Below are 21,839 nucleotides of genomic sequence, written 5' to 3'. Positions count from 1 at the left end.
AATGGCTCTGAGGTTCTCTGATATGTCACGGAGAGAAAAAAATAAAAAAATAATGGTGGCAGGAGAGCCACATCGGACTGATGACTAGAATATTTCAACACCAGAGTGTCTAGGCATCTCAAACTGATGTAGGCAACGTGATGTGCAATAAACTATTTTAAAAGGCAGACCCTGATGTCAGAATGGCACCGATGCGCTCAGCGTTAAAAATCTCTCTACAAGCACTCCTGTGAAATGACGCTGGTCACTAAAGACCTGCTATGGTCTGAAATTTTATTCCATTTCTCCCTGTAAGGATAGTGCTGTGAGGCCATGCAGGAAGAAATAAATGGGCGAAACGAGTTTGGGTTAGAATGCAACGTTCTGCTCCATTTCATCCAGAAATGTTCATTTCGCTCATTCCAACGGAGGGAAAATGTACTCCGCTTGAGCTTATGGTTGGATGAGCCAACTTTTCAAGGCTCTGTACGCACACACAAACACACACACATGCGCGCACGCACACACATAAACACACACACACACAGACACAGAAGAATGCACATACACAGTCACAGAAGGGTGAAAGTACAGAGGTTGGGGGGGGGAAATAAAAGATGATGAAAGTGAGTATAAAAAAAAAAAAGATGAGAAAAGTACAGCTGCTGTGGTGAGAATGAGAGGAAGAGGGATATGAAACGAGATGTTTTTCTAACTTATCTCTGATAACAGAGAAGCTGATAGACCATTATGGAAGCCACATCAGCAAATCTGGGACTGAGCCGAGGACTGGACAGACAGGATGCTCTCAGACTTCAGGCTCAAGGATGTGTATTGATAGCTGAGAATTTACGACATAATGGCTGCTTTGCTGTAAAAAAAAAAAAAAAAAAAAAAGCGTCAGGCCACAGTAATAACAGGTTGGACACTGCTGTTTACCTTTTCTGCCTTGAGAACGAAAAAATGTTTAACTGATGAGGCTCTGATTTCAAACCTCTCAGAGAGGACAAAGGGTCAACAGTGACACCAGAGAGCTGATTTGTACAGAAATCAAACCAACTGAAGAACAGGCTATAAAGCAGGGGTTTGGTAGTCCAGTATTACGTCCTGATGCAGACTGGGGAGGGTTGCTAGGGGCTACCAGTAGGATTTATGTTGGGTGGGGTTGCCAGGTTTGCGATCGTGGACACCTTCCCTCTTCTACCGTCCTGCACATGTGCCGAGAGAGCAGGAAAGTCAACGTCGTCCTTGTTCACGTTGTACAAAAAAATATTCTATCCAAGAGTTCTCGTCGTCAGTAGTGCGTGCTGTGTGTTTGCACATTTGCAAAACATACAGGACTGTTTGGCATGTCCATCAGTTTGTGTACTCCTCTTTGTCTGTCTGTGTTTGCGGGTTTTGTTTGTTTTTTCATATCCAAAAGCCATCTGCTTGTTTCGCATTCATCCCCTCCTGCGTCAAGTCCTGGCAGCAGCGGCGCTGTGGTCATTGGCAATGTGCTGAGTGGAAGACAGAGCTGTGTCGCTCCCCGTCCATCCTGCTGTAGTCCTACTACTCCTTCTACTCTCCAAAGAGTCTCTCTCTCGCGCCTCCCCCTGCGTGGGTTCTCCCCCGAGGGGGCGCCGGTCCTGTCAGAGCCTCTCGATATCCCTGTATTTCTTGCGGAGGATGGAAACCTGGTCCTTGAACAGGACAGGGTCCAGTCTCATCTGCGAGTGGACCAGCGGCATGGCGCCAAACCAGCTGGCGAACTTATTCATGCAGGTTTGCCGCTGGGCAAAGTGGTCCGGATCGGCCCAGCGAGAAGCTCTAGAGGACTGGTTGTTGTGACAGAGAGGAAGAGAGATGACATAAGAACACTTTAAGAGTCTTATTATTGCAGTGAAGAATTTTTGCTCTAGGTCACTAATTGCAAAAACGGGTGCTTTGCCCCAGGAAGTGCTTCCTCCGCCGCTTTGGTTTGCATGGAAAGATTGTCTGTAGTCATGAAAAATTCTTTAAAAGTCATAGTATGTCGTCCAAAATAGCCACACACACAAAAAAGTCATAGTATATTATGTCGTCCAAAATTTCATAAAATAGTCACAGTACAGTATGTCGTCAAAAATAGCACAAAAAAGTCACAGTATAGTTTGTTGTCCAAAATAGCACTAAATCATCACAGTATAGTATGACTTCCAAAACTGCATAAAAAAAGTCATCGTATATAGTTTGTCGCCCAAAATAGCACAAAAATGTCATAGTATATGTTATCCAAAATTGTATTAAAAAGTCATAGTATAGTACATTATTGTACATACTTCCAAATTAGCACAAAAAGGTCATAGTATGGTGTCAAAATAGCATCAAAAAGTCATAGTATAGTATGTCGTCCAAAATGGGACAAAAATGTCATAACAGTATAGTATGTTGTCAAAAATAGCACAAAGAAGTCGTAGTGTAGTAAGCCGGCAAAATAAAACTGAATAGTCATATTATGTTATAAAAAATACCATAATAAAAGTTGTAGTATAGTATGTTGTCAAAAGTAGCATGCACAAGTCAAAGTTCAGTATTTCCTTAAAAAAAAGTCATAGTATAGTATAGTTCAGCATGATGTCCAACATAGCATTAAAAAAATCACTGTATATTGTCGTACAAAACTGCATGAAGCATTCATCATATCATTGTATGTCAGAAAGTCCTACTACAGTGAGTCTTAACAATGTACCTCAGTGATGTCATGAAAATGTACTAAAAAAAGTTTTTGTTTAGCATGTCACAAAATGTACTTTTTATATACATAAAATGTATAAAAAAAAAGGCATTGTAATGTATGTCATAAAAATATTCTAAGTAAGTCATATTATTGTCATGAAAATGTAATTTAAAGGTCACATTACAGAATGTCATAAAATTGTGATTCAGAGTCATAGTATAGCTTGTCATAAAAATGTGATAAAAAAGTAACAGTATAGTATATCATAAAATTGTAGTATAAAACAGTCATGGTAGTATGTCATACAATTGTACTTTAAAACAGTCATAGTATGGTATGTCATAAAACTGTAGTATAAAACAGTCATAGTAGTATGTCATAAAAATGTACTTAAAAAGTATCGGATTAAAACGTTTGCTAAAATCCAAATTAAACATTTTTAATTTAATTATCAGTCACAGTTCAGACACTGTGACAAGAGAAAGCCATTACTGAGTGACATTAATGTTTCTCAGTAAGTCATCAGCTGGATCATACTCTATATTTGGGCGACTGGAGTCTGACTACAAACTATGATGTGAGCCACAGAAACTGACGACTCCTTTCTGTCCTTCTGTCTCCCCGATGTACAGTAAGTGCCTTGTCCTGTTTACCCACGGGTCTAACAGAGAATTTTAAGAGAATATTTCATGCTGTTCACAAAGCGGCCAGAGTTCGCTTCAGCTGAAAGGCCGCGACACACACTGATTCTGGGAAGAAAACAATGCTGGCTTCAGTTTGAATCATGGTGTATGAAAAGCAGGACAAAATCAAAGTGGATTATATAATAAGCCCCAGCCTGTTACGAGTTCAATCACATTTTGTAATGAGTTTTTCTTTAATGCAAAGCAGTTTTCTCAACTGGCAGCTGTCCTGTTTTGGTGTAAAAATTCTTTCAAAAAGCACAATAAGCTCATGAGTCATCGAGTGAAATACAATCCATAATAAAACTTTAAAAACAACCTGGATCCAGTCATGAGAAGGTGTCAGTGCACTCTTACCTGTCCCATCATGGTCTCCTTGTACTGTTTCTTTTGTGTGACCTTGATGGGCGGCAGCTTGGTGACAGCAGAGACCAGGAAGTTCATCAGGATGTCCTCACAGTTGGCCAGCTGGTCCACCATGCCCTTCAGACTTGTGGGTAAGTAGTTTGTGTACAGATAATGGTAATACCTGTAAGAGAGGACAAAAAGGAGTTAGAAAGAGAAAAGGGAACTGATCTTGCTTTGTACCTCCTCGTGAAATCATGTCTTTCCTATAAAAACTATAAAAGTCATATTAATGTATGTCATCAAAAATGCCATACAGAATTAATTGAAAAAGACAGTGCATAGTGTCAAAAAAATACTTCGAATGTAAAAAAAAAAAACCCACAGTACAGTATGTAATTAAAAATGCTGCAAACGAGTCAGGGAAAGCTATGTCTTATGTCATTAAAAATGGCAACAAAAAATAAAAATCTTCATAAAAAAGTCATAGTACTGTATGTCATAAAAAATAATTAAAAAGTAGTAGTATAGTATGTCATAAAAAAAAACAATAAAAAAGTCATAGTATGGTATGCCATGGTGTAGTATGTCATAAAAATGTCTATTGGAAAGTTATAGCATATTATGCCTTAAATTTAAAAAAAAAGGTTGGATGTCAAAAACATTCATTTGTAAAAGTCTTTTAATAGTATTTCATTTAAAAAGTCATGAAAAAGTCATAGTGTAGTGTGTCGTAAATCTAAATCTAAAGGTCCTGGTATAGTATTTAATTAAAAATGCGATGTCATTAAAAAAATCGTATTATAATATGTCATGATTTTTTAAAAAAAAAAAATTACTGTATGCCATAAAAAGTCAGAAAAAAAGGATTAGGATGGTATGTCATTAAAATGTCTTGTATACTTCACATTTTTAAGGGCTTTTTATGACATTTATAACCCTGGCATACATGATTTCTATCTGGAAAGTACTGGTAAAGGAGCAAATGACCATAAATCCAACATTTAAAATACATTTTGTGTGTATGAGGCCCAGGATGTCATACAAATGTAGATTAAAACCAAAAACTGGTTAAAAAAAGGTGAAAAACATTTGGAAAAATGGAAAAAGAAGCAGACTGAGATGATCTGCAGGTTAAGTTTGTTGATGATCAGTTGTTTAAATATTATAAAATCTGCACATCTGATAAAAAAATCCACTGGTTTGAATCCATTCCAAGGTTTTCTCTTAATTTCCTTTTCACCTTTTCCAGTCGCACGCATCAAAGTGCGCTTACACTCTGCTCTCCTACAAATCTGAATATGTTCACACAATGACGTATTTTTAGATAAATAATAACTTAATTCCTCAATTATTGACCTTTGGTGGTTGACGAGCAGTGCATGTCACAAAAAAGTGCATAGACGACTTAATCTCAGTGCATCGCAAATTTCAGACACTTTAACGTTCCAGGTTGAAGCCTTTAGGTAGAGCTCCGACTTCATCAGCAGGCTGATTGCTTAAGTTCCTGGATGGATTGAGCGACCGACTTATTGAAAGTGATTAAGCGTTTGGCTGCAGTGATTGGCTGACTTCAGCTTAATGGACTGCTCCCATCACAGCTGAGTGAAGTCATATTAAAGCTGACAGGGCTGTAGTAAAACTAAATGCAGGAACTATGAAATGCTGTGTAGCAGACAAATTGACATTTTTTGGATAAAACATATCCAGTGTCAAAACACTGGTTTCCCGAGGCTGTGCAACAGTGAACATCACACCTACTTTCATAATCTACAGATCACTGCATCAAAGTGTTGAATCAAAGAAAGACGACTGAACACTGGAGAGCAGAGTAGAGCAAAGCTGTGATCCCCGTATAACAGAAGGGGAACAGAACAGAAGCAAGGAGCATGAAAGAAAACAGCAGAGCCGACTGAAACAGTGAGCAGGTAAACAGCTGTACCGGAACCAAGTTTTACACATCACAGGACGATAATGTGAAGCGGGTACAGTACCTGTGGTAGATGGCGGCCCCGGTCAGCACCATCGAATAATCGTTGGTCCATTTGGATGTGTAGCCCCAGCGCTCCTTGTTACTGTCCCAGAAGTGGCTGCGAGCGGGGTAGCCTACGATTCGCTCTGGAAAACTCTGCCAGACCGTGAAGGCAAAGTCCACCTGGACAGACACAAAAACAGATCTGCACTCAGCTGAAACTCTGGAAAAGGCTTGATGTTTACATTCACAGGTCAAATGTCAAGGTAATCTTCATCATAGAGCATGTTAAGGAGGACTCCGATGATAACGTCAACAACCACTTTGTTGCTGAGCAACATTGCGTGTGCGCGCTATGTGGTGTATTGAGCGCGGCGTCTCCTTTCTGAACCGTCTCTGATACCCCCACGTATCCCCTGGCAACAGCAGAAGTGGTTTTGAATACTGCTCTAATAGATCACTTAAACTTCTGCAAAAAAACTATCTGGCATCTGCACCAAAATCAATTTATAAACAACTTATTATTTATTATATTATTATTATTATTATTATTATTATTATTATTATTATTATTATTTATTATTATTATTATTATTATTATCACATTATAGCTCTACACTTGATAGCTTATTATAAAGTGTGAAACTTGTGTGTTTATGAATGGATTGCCAACATTTATAAATGCATTATTATCAACTACAAATGATAAGTAGAGTAAAGTAAATGATTCATAAACATTAATCAATCAAAACATTAAGCAATTATTACAATATAATTAAAAAAATGCAGCAACACAAGAGTATCCCTAAAGGGATTTTCTTTTTTTTTTTTCATTTTAAAGCATGAAATATTTTCTTTGAAATGTTGGGAAATTAAATCTGGTTGAGATTCATTTTCTAGAGTATACATTGTGAGAAAAAAATGGGGAACAAAGAGACAAGTGGGTGAGCTAACACAGTAAGTGCGCATTGAAACACACTATAGTGAAAATACAACAGAGGCAAAACCTCATCAAACACAAAGCAGTCTTTCCTAAGCAGCTGCCTGCAGCCAAACTTCTGTGGCGGCGATCAAAGCATTCAATCAAATAATTAGATGAAAACATCAAAAAGGCCTCAGCTGCTCCACAAACAGCGTGTTCTGCATTACACCTCATATTATCACACTTCACCGCACTGAGAGGGCTTACACTAATGAATACTCGTGTCAAAATCCACCATAAAACACAGTATACACGTCATTTTTATCTTCTCTTCCTGCCAGAGTTTGTGCTTACAAACAAATCCCAAAGGAAGAGAGGAAGAACTCTAGCTTTCAATGCAAAAGAAAGGTAGCTGAATGATAACATAATAAAAGGAACAAGGACAAGAAAACGAGGAATAAAAAATATCCAGTATTAAAAGAAAGAATTGGTGGAAACAATAAAAAACAAAACCCATGGAAAATCAGTCATAAGAACTGGATGCTAGTTTATGTTTTTTTGTGAAAGACAACTCTCCTTTGCAGCATCTTCACTTCAGGGTGAAGAATGGACGACAACGGACAAAAATGAGGATTCTGTTCATGTTTGGAGGCTAATATGAAGCGAATGGAAAGGGTGGATAGACATGGAGACTGTCCAGAAATCTGCGATAGTATTTTTGCCTGAATTTCTTTTTCAACTTGTACTGGCATTGATGTTTCTAAAACTTATTGTTTGTGTTCGTGATCCAACCGCCTTCATGGGAGAAACACGGGTCGATTTGGTTTTTTGGGGCTGTGTTTTCCCCTCGGTGCCAGCTCTGCCTTGCCATCTTGATCCTCCGCACAAACAGCCTTTATGAGATCTAATTCTACACTGTTCAAAGCAGCATCTGGCTTCCCATGGTGCTGCGCCAAAACGTGTCCCCGGGAAAAACAGGAACAGTCCCGACAGCATGTGGAACAAAAAATGCCCAGAACAGTGCTGCTCTCGATTAGGGGATTCAGGAGGTGCGGCGTTATTACAGGCGCCAAAACATGAGGTGGAAGATGGAAAGAAATGGAGAGAAAGGCAGAGGAGAAGAGGAGAAGAGGGGAAAAAGTAAAGTAAGGCGCTGGGAGTGAAAGTTAGAGTAGTTAAAGGGATTTAAGAATCAAGCTGCAGAGCGATAACTTGAAAACACCAGGGACAAACAGGGGGAGAGATAAAAAATGGAGAGAAAAAGCAATCAGAGAGTTGCTTTTGGGACATCGAGAGAGAGTCTGGATCTTTGTTTTGTCTCAAGAGGACCAGACTATGGAGACAGAGAAGATAGAAAGAGAGAAAGAGTTTTCTATTCTACTCTATTTTATTATATAACAAGATACCTCTGTGGTGGACAGCACTGTGTCTTCATCCAGGCTGAGGACAGCGTCCGTCACTATGGTCTCATAGGGCAAGAAACGACTGCTCATCACCTACAAAACACAGAGCACAAAGGGTTAAAACCACGTCATTCGGATGAGAACAGCTGGATTCAAACAGTATTGATCTGTGATCATTTGTCGCCTGGAACACATTAAAAAAAGGCTAAAGCAGCAAATGCAGATCTGTAGGCCGTGGAAAACGTCTGCAAAAGGAGTAAAAAAAAAAAATATTAAAACACTTCTTGTACATGTTGTCCCCTTTTTCCATTCAGCTGCATATTTGTGCAAACTAACAGTGCGGAGGTGTTTATTCACACAGATGACAGCTTCTATTGAATGTTGCCATGGAAACATTAATAGATCCATGTCATTCTAAGTCATTTCAGGTTGTTTTGAGGATTTTGAACCAAATATGGTCATTTAACATCTAGGAATGGTTGCCTTCTTTAACAATAAAAACATCTGTTTTTTAAAAACGTTTCTTCACAGCAAATATTAAGCAAAATGGGCCATTTCCTGAGCTTATAGTGCTGCAGGAATGACATTTCTTTGTAGGCCAGCTGAGAAGTTAGTGTTGCCCTGGTTTCCTCAACAAAAAATTTGGTGAATTTTTCTATGGGTACGTTATCGGTACGTTATTGGTAACTGCTGATACTGGCTTTAAAATGACATATTGGAATGGCCAGCATTTAGTATTTTTTGCATAATAAATTAAGGAGTGAATGAATATTACAAAAGCATTGTGTTTTATGTCTCCATCTGCTGGTGGCCATCAGGATAAGAGTATGCACAATAGGATGTTAATTCGTAATATCGTTATCAGCCAAAAGAGTTGTTATAGCGGCAAAAAATCCAATATCGTGCACCGCTAGACTTTTCCATTGGATTTTGGATTATTGCTGAAACTAAGATCTGCTAACAAACATTTATAACATTCAAGGCTCATTTATGCTCAACATTAGATATGTATACAGACATGGATGGGGCCTTCTGTCCATACTAGCATTCATTTAATCCGTATTTGTGCACGTTTTCTGACATCTTGCAGACTCAAAGAGTAAATGGAGCAGTACCACTGAAAATCACAGGGGCAGTGTAGTTCATAGTTCAGGCAAGATGCGACCTTAGGGGACGGCAAAGACACAGTAATATAATAAAATTAAATCCTTGTCCACATGTTGCGAAGTGTCCCGTGTGTCCCCTTCCTTTGAAGCCCTGTATGCCGATGCTACAGTATTAAAGTAAATCAAAATAATAAAATTGTGGGCCAGAAATACATTTAAAAAATGAGCTTAAAAGCACTAAAATGAGATAAACTGCAGCCTGGTAATTATCCCTTGTTTGTTCATCAATATATATGACCCCTTTCACATAAGAGTATTCATGCGATCCATAGTTAATATAAAAATATTGATTACAGCTGCTTTAAAGAATGAACTTAGTGACCCTAACATCTAATTCTTTCAGTCACCACCAAAAGCTCACAAGCTTGAAATCAGATCCTCTGGTCGAGCGTCACCTTGAGATACATTTTAGAATAAAAACACTCTCTGCCTCAAATACCTGCTGCATACATTTTTTATGGTTCCTTACAAATTCATGGGAGACAACAAGCCATCACATCAACAAACTGCAGCGCACAGAGAAGAAGAGAAAAGCCAATATCCTACGCTTTACTGCACCCACCCCACCCCATTGTTTCCTACAGTGATAGAGTGCTGATACAAGTTTCCATTACTGCTGCAGGGTCGTCTTTCTCCCTTAAATCAATAACAACACATAAATGCTGCCAGACAAATACAGCATGAGTCATGTGTCCTACATATGGAACAAATCTACCTCTCCTTTCCACCGCTGCTGAATACTGAACGCGCATATTTAACGGCAAATGAAACCAAACAGTGTAATACATGACAGTCCTCGAATATTTACTGGCAGCAGAGAGAGTGATGGTGGCCGGGGCCTGGTGGGTGGATGGAGAGACCAACATCTTGAGGATATTTAGACGGGAAGTCTTTTGGTCTGTTGCTGTGATGAAAAGCGCTTAGATGGGAAAACAGCAGCTTCTTGTGTGTGTGTTTGTGTGTGTATGTGAGTGTGTGTTGTAAACTGGATGTGTGCTCGAACTCAAACAACCTCCCACACAAACAAGAAAACAGCTCACAATGCACAGCTTTAATGGACCCACAAGCACATCTAGATACACGGTATATACATATACACACTAACAGCCTGTTATTCAGTTATTCAGCTCTGAAGGTCAGGCCTCTGTGAGAATACTTGTTCTTTAAAACGCCACCTGCGCTGAAAAGCTCTTACATTTACATTTAAGAATAGTCAGAGCTGACCTCTTTCCTCTATAAACACCTGGTGTTGTCTGCCTGCTGCGCTCGAGCACAGTGACCTCACTCTCAACAGGTCTTCATAACTCCTACAGCCGAGGGCAGCAACAAACACCGAGAGACACGCATGACTTTACTGTTGGGCCGCGTGAAGCCCGTTATCCATTCTGGTGCTGCAGCTAATGAATACTTTCATTATCGACCCACCTTTTAGTGTATAAAATGTCATAAAGTATTGAAAAATGCCCAAGGTGATGTCTTTAGATTGCTTATTTAATCTGATCAACAGTCGGAAACTGAAGTATTTCCATTAAGGAGAGTCAAGAAGAGTCAAATCACAAACACATCAGATGACTAATTACTATCTTTGATTACAAAACATCCTTCAATGTACTGCCGTTATGATTGTTATTCGTGTCTGTGAATATACTTAGCTTTTTATTGGCTGTTGCAGACTGTACCTAAAGAAAAAATTAGGTTTTGGATTGATGCACGTTTTTAAGATGTTATGTTTTGTTTTATTCTTAGATAGAAAAGCCCAACCAGGGACAGGGGTTGCAAATTAGCCTTGGCTGAGAAGCCTTAAATGCAACACATCAGTAAACGGTTTTCGAACTTGCTACTATGTTCACTACATTGTTCCTGTCAAAAAAACTAATAAATAAATAAAAAATATTAATTTTTGTGCTCTGAGGGTCATCACCATGCAAGAATTCAAAGCTTTTTGTTGTATGATTTCATTAACCGAGGTGCCTGTCTACCAGGTCTTCATTAGACAATAGACCCAGCTAACATGATATTACCCATTAGTTTGTGGACTCTTATTTTGAAGATTTGAGTTTGTCATTTTGGGCTTTGGATTTTTACAGTCAAAAATATTGAGATTCAAATGAGAAGGTGGAGCTGTGGATCTGACTCAGACTCCTCCCACACAGCCTGCCACTCAAAGCAGCTATGCCATAAATTATGTGCAAGGGGCTAGTTAGGTGTAAATAAGGTTGTGGCCTAACAAGTCGCTAGCACTGGTGCAATATTGGTTATGTTGTAGGATCACGGCTTCGACCCAGACTCACAGAGTATAAACGTGGCTGTCAATTTTTCAGTTTGTTTTCAATGCATGAAAGTTAATAGTAATGTTTTGATAACTAAAAAAGTCTTGTTCAGCATTTGGTTGTACTAAAAGACCCTGTGAGCAGTTGGGTGTTCATTTTTCCAATAAGTACATTTTTTAATGGTTTTAAGCCCGTTTTTCACTATCCCTTGCTACTCTATGCCTCTGCTTCATTTCTCAGCCATGAAGGTTAACGCTTATGTTAACTAATGAAAAGTAGAAAAGCTTCACATTATAAAATCTAGAATTTGCAAAAATGTGGCATTTTTTGTCTGATAATGACAGATAAAGGATACATTTTTTCAAAACTAATCTGTTCTGATTCTTATGTGAAGCAAACATTTTCTTTTTTTTGCCCATCTTTGCCTTCAGTATGTTTACAACTGATGTTATTACACATAATAAAAGCTGAATGAATCTACATTGGAGTTGACTAAATTTCTACAACTTAAAGGCAACATAAGGAAAACAATGTATGGTATTTTAAGACATTTAAATACTTTTGTAAGGGCTCAAACTGAGAAAATTTTCTTTTACAGACCTGATGGTACACTGTGACAGATGGATAAGGAATCTGTATTTTTTTCTCTGTTATTTAATGATTGATTTCTTTTTGGAAAACTCATACTGGTACACCTGTTCCCTAATTTGAAACGTTGCAAGTTATAAGTGTTCATGATCAAACTATTTATATTCAGAGGAGGTACATGGGTGAATTTAGTAATGAGGAATGATAAAAAAAATAAGCAAAAAGACAGATTTGAAAAAAACAAACAAAACTAGTTAATTTATCAAAAATTGTTAACAGGCAACCAGATAAAAGTTTAATCCTTTTTTTAAAGGGCATAATTAGAAAAAAAATTTTTTAACCCTACAAGTTGCACTTTTTTTTTAAAAAAAAATTTAAGTATAAAACGTGGATTTACAGAACTTAACTTTTGTGTTTCCTGCTCCCACCACCTCACACACAGCTAAGCCCTGTCATCGCTGTCGGGGCTGGGTCAAGTGCCATCTACTCCCCCTCTCCCCAAAAACCCTCCAGAGGCAACAACAGCAGCTAAAAGTTGCGACTGTCACTCACGCTCTAACAGGGTGGAGGAGCCAGGAGCGTGAGTGACAGTCGTATTTACAGACAAAGAAAAGCAGAGAGAAAATGAGAGTCGAGGGAAAGAGGAGAGGCTGCACCTCCCTCTCATTTCTAGTGTCATCATTGCAACGTCCTGCGGGCATATAGAGAGAAACAAAACAACCCCATCTCTGCGCTGCACGTTTTCCACTTGTTTTTCAGCAGAACATGTCGGAGAGAATACCAGCGAAGAAGAGGTGAGGAGAGAACAAGATTGGAGACAGGAGGGGGGGAAAGTGACAGCGAGACAAACAGACGAAAAAGAGACAAAGAGCGAAAGAGAGGATGATCGGCTGGTGTTTTCAACCCCCAGATGGTTTGTAATGTTAGAAGTGCGACATATTAGCCTGGGGCTTCCTGGTGCTCTCCAGGAATGTGAGCTCTTACAGCAGGAATCTGCCTCCAGCACTTCACCTCCTCTCCAAAGGACAGCAGCAGAGGAGGGAGAAGGAGAGAGGAGGACCACCAGTCTGTGTAAACCATATTAAGCACTGCTGGGATTCTCACATGGCTTAAATCAACAGTCACAAACCAATTTTTTGGCCATCGTGCCAGAGAGACAGAGAGGATGACAGAGGGAGGAAAAGAAGGAACATGGTTGAAGGATAAGATTGGTGTTGTTCCATGTTTTCCTCACTGTCAACAAATCCCATGAAAAGACCAAAACTAATAAAGTCACCATATCTGTCACTCTTAAAAAAGGCTTAGTCATTTCCTTTAGCAGATGGGCACTGTAATTTTTCACAAACTTTACTTAAACTGGAGCGCAGAGTGCTTTTGTTGGGGACTATTTTCAGCTACAGTTTTATACACGTGGTGGTCAGAGCAGCAAGATGGCGTGCGTAGGAGCACATGATCTCAGCATCAACACTGCACTGTGCACAGACACAATAGTTCATTCCAAAATCTGTTGTCAATTCAGTCAATTTAACTCAAACACGTCAGGCTGCAAAGGAAAACTCACACAGTTCTCATTTTCCATGACTAATGTTACCAGACAAAGCCCTCCTCTTTCAGACAGGTTACGTGTGTATGTGACGCAGTCTGGCGGCGTTTGTTATGGAAAAGACTCTCCTGTGTGTGTGTTTCTAGAAAACTATCATAACTGGGTCGGCAGGTGCTGCAGACACAGTGAAACATACTTTTTTTCTGAAGCTACAGTAGTCAGCAGGAAGTGTCTCGATGAATTCAGGATGGAGTAAAATGTGAAAAGGGCGGTGTGTTATGTTCACTGCACAGATGAAATAAAGCATCTTTTAATGCAACATTATCATGACGTCTCCTCACTGTTCTTCACCACAGAGTTCACTGCACTCTACAAACTAGTTACCGGCTATGAGCCAGGCTAAAACTACGATTCAGAGCCAAGAGGCTGCGAAAAGTTTCAGTTTGGGGAAGAACTAGATGTTTCAAGTTATGTTTCACACTGCAAAATGAATTGTTAAACTAAGAAGCAAAGGCCAACTGCAATTGATGTTAGGAAGTAAAAATAAGTAAAAAAGTAAAGTACACGAAGGGCATGTACTCAGATTTTTCTCCACGATACTTCTAGGGAAGTTTTATTATACAACTAAGAACTTTAATATGGTGTTTTTTTGTAGATATATATATATATAAATTTTTAGGTCAACAATAAATAAATAAATACATAAAGGATTTCGTTTTTAATTAATAGTGGTGAGAAGGCTTTGAATGAGAATTTCTATATATAACTTAATGTTTGGAAAAATGTGGGACATCTTACTCATTAAAAAATTAGGGAAAAGGGTTCGCTGGGGGAACTTAGACTCAGTACGACCCCAGTATCTCTAAAATTCTGGCTGCGGTCCTGAGGAGAGTCTGCATTAAAGCAAATAAAAAGGTTAAAGGAGAGGACGATGCAGTGATAGAAGGAAGCGAAAAGAAGATGGGAGGAAGAGGAAACGATGAAAAGGGAGAAAAGAGAGGATCTGTGAGTGAGGAAGAGGATGAAAGAGAGAGAGGAGGGATAAGCAAGAAAGTGGCAGGAAAAAAAGGCAAAAGGGATGAAAAACTCTCCCTCTCTCTCTCGGTCTCTCTTCCTCTGTGGGGTGGAGGAACACAGCTTGGCTCGCCACAGTAAACACAGAACCCGCCACAACCACAACAAACCACAGGCTGCCTGGCACACACGCAGAACGTCAGTGCGCTAAGCCTGTTCTGCTCGCTTTTCACGGACACACAACTACACACAGAGGCCTCCCGCTGTGATTGACAGCTTGGAAGAAACCACTCAGAGCCACGGGGAGAGGTAAACCATAAACCCTGCCTACCGCCGGGTGACTGACACTGATGTGAAAACCACTTTCTCTGATTGGCAGGTAAAGTTAAGTCCTCAGGAGCGGGAGGGGGGAGAGGACGGTCGTCGGATGAGTCTGATGTCTCGGAATACGGATGAGCGACCAGATTCTGTTTCGGTTGCCTCAAAAACAGCCTCAAACATGAGCTTGGAAGTAAAATAAAAATTGTAAAATAAAAGAAGCTGAGCTGGGATCACAGTTTTAAAAGCAAACAATCACCCTGTGGGTCCATATCTGACCTTTGACACAGACAAGGAAAGGTCACAGGGAGGTGAAGATGAACACAGCAACCCTTTTCACAGAGAAGAGTCTTTAGCCTATGAAGGTTGTCATAATAAATACCACAGAGGCAAGCTCATTGCTCATAGATTTTGTCTGGCTGGAGGGTTAACTCACAAAAAAACCCATGTCTCTTATGACAGCAGCAGTCAGAAGACTGCAGGAAACTAGATTTACAACCTCGTAGCTGCATGCCTCCACCAACCAGCCAAGTTACAGTTCACATCCAGGTCTGTGCAGACTCATATGTAGCCATGACAGCACACAATACTTTAAATATGGATGGTGGTGCAAATATTAAATATCCAAAAACATGTATGCTTCACCCTTATTTTCAAACTAAGCCTCTAGGAAAAGCACCGTGCTTTAAAGTCATTTTTACATAGTGGCCAATGTGTAATTATAACTACTGAGTTCATCACATGCGACCATTGGGCCCAAAAAGACTATTTCACAAAGACTTGAATTTTGAAAGAGACGTCTGGATTTATTTCTTTGAGCGTCACAACATCCCCACATAATGACTCATTTCATTATCAGCATTTGATCCATTCAGTTTGATAACATTTCGAAAGTCTAGAAAAGCCACACAATTAAATCATTTTATCCCTGTTCAAGTTAGCAGAGAGCTACACCGGAAGTTAGCCGTCTCTAGAGTGCCTGCTCTATAACCCGCCAAATGATGCGAAAGATTTGGGTCATTTCATACCATAGAAATCAAGCTTGTTTGGGTTAATGCACCTCTAACCAACGTTCACGTGGGGCTCCACCGCCAACGTTTTATCCAGTTCTCCTTATACATCTTTGCTTTAAGTCCGCAACACATAAAAGTCACATAATCAGCACAGTTTCAAGGTGGCCACCAAAAATTAGTGTCACCAATTCAGTATCTAACCAAATATCTTCCCTTCTGTTCCTGAGTTATGGTGCTGAATAATGGCCAGAAAGGCGTTTTGGCAAAACATTATGATATTACAATAATGTTCACCTCTGACCTTTTGGTCAAAATATCGTCACTTCATTAATTTAATCCTATTGAAAATTTGGGTGAAATTTTGTTGTTAGTGAATGAATTCTTCAGATATAACTAAACACGTTTTGTGAGATTACAATTAACTTTGACCACCAAAATCTCACAGGGAATGCTGAAGTCCAAGTGGAAATTTTAGGAAAGCCTTTCAAAAATATCATGTTCAGGAGAATGGGACAGAAAGATGGACAACCCAAAAAAAATTATGCCTCCATCCGTGGCTGTCATCGGCACTTAAAACAACTTCATTTTACGCAGATTTTTTTTTCTTGGCAAAATTTAAACCTATCTTGCATGTGCACGTAATAATAATCTATGAAAACACTTGTTTAGAAGGTAAAAATAACTTAAAATTAAACGCAATATTAAACAAACTATTTTGCGTTTTCCTTTCAGTCGTTTCTCATGAGAAAAAACAAACACACCAAAAACTCTCTAGTTTGTGCTTTGATATGATTTTGACCTCAATATCTTTGGCGTCTTAAATCATAACTAAGCATCTAATTAACTGAATAAAGAGGTAAAATCTCGACACCACAAATATCCACAATCAATAACGACGTTCACCATTTTCATTTTATAGACAAAAAGGAAATTAAAAGATTGCAGAAAAGGATCAGCACGTAATGAAAATAATCTTTAGTAGCATCCCTTATCAACATAGACGTAAATATAGATTTTGCAATTAAGACTTTGAAAGGGCTACATGGATGTGAGGATCATGAGTTATTAAACACATTATGAAAAATCTGACCTGCAACATTATTAAATCAATGCTGTTGCTCGTCTTCTGGGCATGTATTTACTGTGTTTATTTACTGTGCACAACTAAAATGTAACTTATTTCTCCAGAGAGATTTTGTCACTTTCTTCACTTAATTAGATATTTAGTTATGATTAAAGAATATAACAGGGATAAACACATTAAAAATAAATAAATGCTACCACGCATATGCACTTACCCATTATTGCCTCCTTATCTTTCCTAACAATATGCATTAGCCTCTCAGACAAGCGTTTTTTTCTTCTCTCTCTCCGACGTATATTATTCCCATTACTGAGCTTTAATTGAAACCACACAAACTGTCCTTTAATGGAATCAACGCAGCACAAATCGAAACTCATTAACTCCCAGAAACCCTCAGACTGAATGAAATGTGCAGAGTTACAGTGGCTTTACAGTTTGAGATGATGCATATTGATAGCGATCACACCTTTGAGGTAACTGAGAGGAGCGGTGTGTGTGTGTGTGTGTGTGTGTGTGTGTGTGTGTCTGAGCTCACCTTGTTCTCTCCCTCGATGACGATGACCGGTACTGAGGTGGCAGGCCAGCGGTGCTTGGCCGGGAGAGGCTTGTCACTGTTCCACAGGACGATGATCTAAAAGAAAGAAGAAAGACGTTATTGCCTGCAACAAATACCTGCGTTGCATTTAATTTGATTTCCTCTTACTAAAACAACTCGCAGCACACTTCCCAGCTTGTTGAACATGTGACATTTACGTGACCTACGGCCAGCAAATGTCACCTTATTATAGGCTGATTGAATGTTAAGGAGCCAGAAGGGCAACTGAAGTGATAAAATATTTCCAATTACAGCTCCAGAACAATTTAGCCCATAACCAATCAGGTCACATTGTCAGGTTTCATTTCATACTGAGACATGTTGCTGAACATATTTTCCGCCCCATATCATCTCATGCTCCAGCGCAGATCAGATTTACATGACGGACTCATGTTTAGTATGACTCGGACTGCTGTTCAGCGACATCGACGTGTCACATGGAGTTAACCTTTCCCCGTTCGCTGCACTTCAAGGCAGAGCTCAATGACGTTTAATGAGGAACACACACACACACACACACACACACACACACACACACACACACACACACACACACACACACAAAGGACATGACTCCAATCTGAACTTAACACCCTCATACCTCAGACTGTTCTCATGCATCTTAAATTTTGGTGACACAACATGACTGTTTGCTAAACCCCTCCCCCAAATGACTATTGTCCAATCACAGCTTAGTGACCTAACTAGACAAAAAACCTAGACAGCGGATCCCAAGATGGTGCCTATTCAGTCCAATTGCTCGCCCGGCATACACACCAAAAACGGTTTCTAGCTTCCGGGTTTACTTCTGTAGTATGCGCCAAGGACTTTTTTTCTTTTGCTTGCCCCACCCACAAGTTACTGCTGGGCTCACAGACTTTCCATCATGAAGATAAGATTTTTAAATCCCTATTCTTGACTTATGAAAAGTTTCACATATACAAAAAAACCTCCATGCATCAACAGGATAGAACGGATAAATATTTATTTGTACTTTCGGAAAATGAATTGCATGATATTCAGCAATCGCCAGATTAATAAACAGACAACTACAAAAACACCAACAACAACACAACAAACAAAAACAGTGCTCCTCTTCCACATTACAGACATGTTCACCACATATCAAGGAAGAGTACGTAAGGGAGGCGGGGCTTAGCTGATGGTCAAGTGTTGCACGAGTATGGTGGAAACTCCCCCCTTTAACTGTTTTACACCTTTTAATCACATTATCTGTGGAACTTCATATTGCACAATCAGTGTGTCCCAGTTCAACCCTATATAATATCGTTTGTGCAGTCACTGTGCAGCGAAAACCACAACAAACTGTGAAGATGAATCGTAAACCAAACGGAAACTTCATTTGAAAAATGTATTTCCAAAGATTTATTAGTTTGCTGTTTTCTGAGCTTTGCCTAGAGCTGTAGCACCACCATCTGCCATGTGCTTTCACTTCCAGTTCCTTCAGCTCTGTTGTGCACAGCATTGTGTTGCAGTTGTGTTGTTCAAAACCACATTCAAAATTTTAGTATGCAGGCTGGAATGGTTCAGCAAACTATTTTATTCCAACTAAAAACAAACTAAACTCTCAAAAAGAGTGTAGTTCAGTTTTTTTTTGTAGTTTATTCTACACTATATTGAAACAGTTCAGTGATTCTTCTCATAAACCTGAGGTTGATAAATTATTAGATGAACAACTGAAAACAGAAAAACAGAAAATAATTCTAATATTTGCACATCTCTATCCTTAGGTTTGCCTGAATCTGGTGGGAATGAATACTCAGAGATAAAGTGTGTGTGTTAAGTGGTGGTGGAGAAAGTATTCAGCTTCATTACTGAAGTAAAAGTACAAATACCACATTGGGAAAATACTCTGCTACAAGTAAGTCCTGCTTTAAAAATGTTACTTAAGTAAAAGTCACCATACTCAGGAAAATGTACTGAAAGCTTTTAAGTACCCAATACAGAACTAAACCTAAACTCTTGGGTGAGAAAAATCATATCTAATAATATATTTTTGTGCTAAAACCTAGAAAATGTGGTGAATTAACAAATACATTTCTCTCTGAAATGAAATGGAGTAAAAAGATGAAGTGGAATAAAACTTAAAGGCTTAAGTGAAGTTCAGTTACCTCATATTTGTACTTAAGTACAGTATTTGAGCAAATGTACAGTTACTTTCCACCACTGGTGATAGTAACACATCATCACCAGCATCCTGTTCTGTGGTGTTCGGGTGCAGTGTGTCGGCTAACATCTGCCCTGCTGAAATGCCCTTGAACAAGTCAGTAAATTAATCCATCCCAGTTCCACTGTGCAGAGCCGGTAGCCGACAGTGTGCTCAGACGTCCCTGATGGAGGCGAATCACAAGAATTTCCCTGCAGGGATCAATAAAGTTTTTACATGATTCTGACATTAACTACGTCACGCGCAGCGGCAGCTCCCCCTCCGGGACGCGGCACCCTGACTGGACCTGTCAAGTTATGAGCTGGGAGCCATTTGGATGTCTGTGTTAAGGTGTTTGCCTCGTTTCTATACGGCAGCTGTGTGTGGAAATATGTCGCTGGTCTTAAAAGAAGGATGACACACAGCTGTTTGATGAATGGGCAAAATTATCTCATCATTATAAGGCAGTACAGATAAAAAACAAAACAAGCATCATTCATGAGGCTGAAGGTGTTTGTCATTGTGAGATAACAACAGGTATACAGTCCGGATCTCTGCACACAGCTGAGAAATGTGTTATCCTGCTCTTAAGGGGGCTCCGTTCCTTGATTAGAAAGACAGATGGCGTCTCTGTCAGCCTAGCAGCCCTCTCAGGATGCTGATGGTGGCATTGTGTATGTATGGCTGCATGTGTGTGTATTTGACCAGAGGGAGATGGTGAAGAAACTATTGGTGTTTTTGTTGCAGGCACTGAAGAAACGCTTGCCTCAAAATGCACGTGCACACACGCAGCAGGAGGTCCGCTGTGTCAGAATGTGCCTCAAAAGCTTTCTCGCGTCCAATTTAGCCTCCTCCACCCTCCGAGTTCTTTCATTCTCTCCCCTCCATTCATTTATTTATATCTCTTTCCTCAGCAGCCCCCCTCTCTCTCTCTATCTTCTCTTTTCTGTCCGCTGAGAGTGGAAGGAAACACAGCGGCTGTGTACCTGGCTCTATACTCTGCGTGCACAGCCTGAAGAACGCAAACACAGAAGCACCTCCATAAAAATCAAGAAGAAGGTCGAGTTTACTCATTCAACCTGCTATTATGAGAGAATGTTTCTGAGAAAGGTTGGCTGAAAGATGCTGATAACGGGATGCGTGGTTTGGGTTTCACCACACAGCGGCAGGAATGAATATTGAACCTCAATACTTCTCTGGATGAAATGTGTCTGGAACGCAAAACAGTTGGAATCGATTCTGAGCTCAGATCTGAACCCATCCAATTTTTTGATAAAGACATTGTGCATTTTAATGATAGTTTAATTTTTAAGCACCAAAATCGCAATTTAAAGGCCACTTATTTGACAGTATCACACCACAACTTTATCAGCAGATTAAGTCTGCTTTAGTTGACTAAAAAGTTCAACTTGACACATTTAATTCTTGACTTTGAAACAGCAGTAAAAGGGGACCTACTATTCTTTTCTTTATTCTCTGTCACATATATAATGTTACAATGTCGGATGTTTATATTTAATGTGCCAAAGTTTCAAATAATGAGGCAAATGCATGTAAAAAATAATCCCTGTGAGCAAAAACCTGAGACTTCTTCGTTCTGAAAACTGTGTTTCCAATAGTTTTTTCTGCTTTCACAACAAGCTGATGTCAGCTCCTAACAGATTTCTTATATTGTTATCGGTTTCAGCACAGTAATGCCAGTGTTTACATTACGGAGTCAACACTGCTACATGCAGCTACGTGTTACTTTTAGGGAAACATGAAGTTGTTAATTTCTACCTAATTTTGGATCATATTCCCACTGGAACATGTCCGCTTGTGAACATTTTGGTTTAGAAGCTTTTATTGGAGATTTTTCACAGTAGAAAGAGTTGCTATAAGCAAAGCAACTTTGTAGAGCACATTTCATTATAAAGAGAACCAATGTGCTTTACATCAGAAAAAAGAAAAGATAATTAAAGAAAATAAAAGTCAAGCAAATGCAGGCAATGGCATACAATGAAAATAACACTTTGTTACAGTCATTTCCAGGCTGTAATGGCACTGAACAGATGCTTAGATGAAAAAGAGAAATTTGGC

General features: G+C 39.3%; 1 protein-coding gene across 1 annotated transcript in view; it reads right to left on the bottom strand.

Moving 5' to 3' along the window:
• Positions 1-568: 568 nt before the first annotated feature.
• ext1b (exostosin glycosyltransferase 1b) overlaps positions 569-21,839 on the bottom strand; it is a 152,029-nt gene continuing 130,758 nt past the window's right edge. The window contains exons 7-11 of the mRNA XM_042506855.1: positions 17,534-17,629; positions 8,006-8,095; positions 5,700-5,860; positions 3,718-3,889; positions 569-1,796 (exon numbers count right to left, since the gene is read on the bottom strand). Of these exons, the coding sequence (XP_042362789.1) occupies positions 1,611-1,796; positions 3,718-3,889; positions 5,700-5,860; positions 8,006-8,095; positions 17,534-17,629 (705 nt within the window). The 3' untranslated portion in view covers positions 569-1,610. The remainder of the gene's footprint in view (positions 1,797-3,717; positions 3,890-5,699; positions 5,861-8,005; positions 8,096-17,533; positions 17,630-21,839) is intronic.

This window comes from Plectropomus leopardus, chromosome 18 (assembly GCF_008729295.1).
Source record: "Plectropomus leopardus isolate mb chromosome 18, YSFRI_Pleo_2.0, whole genome shotgun sequence".
In the NCBI taxonomy this organism is placed as follows: domain Eukaryota; kingdom Metazoa; phylum Chordata; class Actinopteri; order Perciformes; family Serranidae; genus Plectropomus; species Plectropomus leopardus.
The sequence above is the reverse complement of the archived record's forward strand: the minus strand, read 5'-3'. Positions and strand labels throughout refer to the sequence as shown.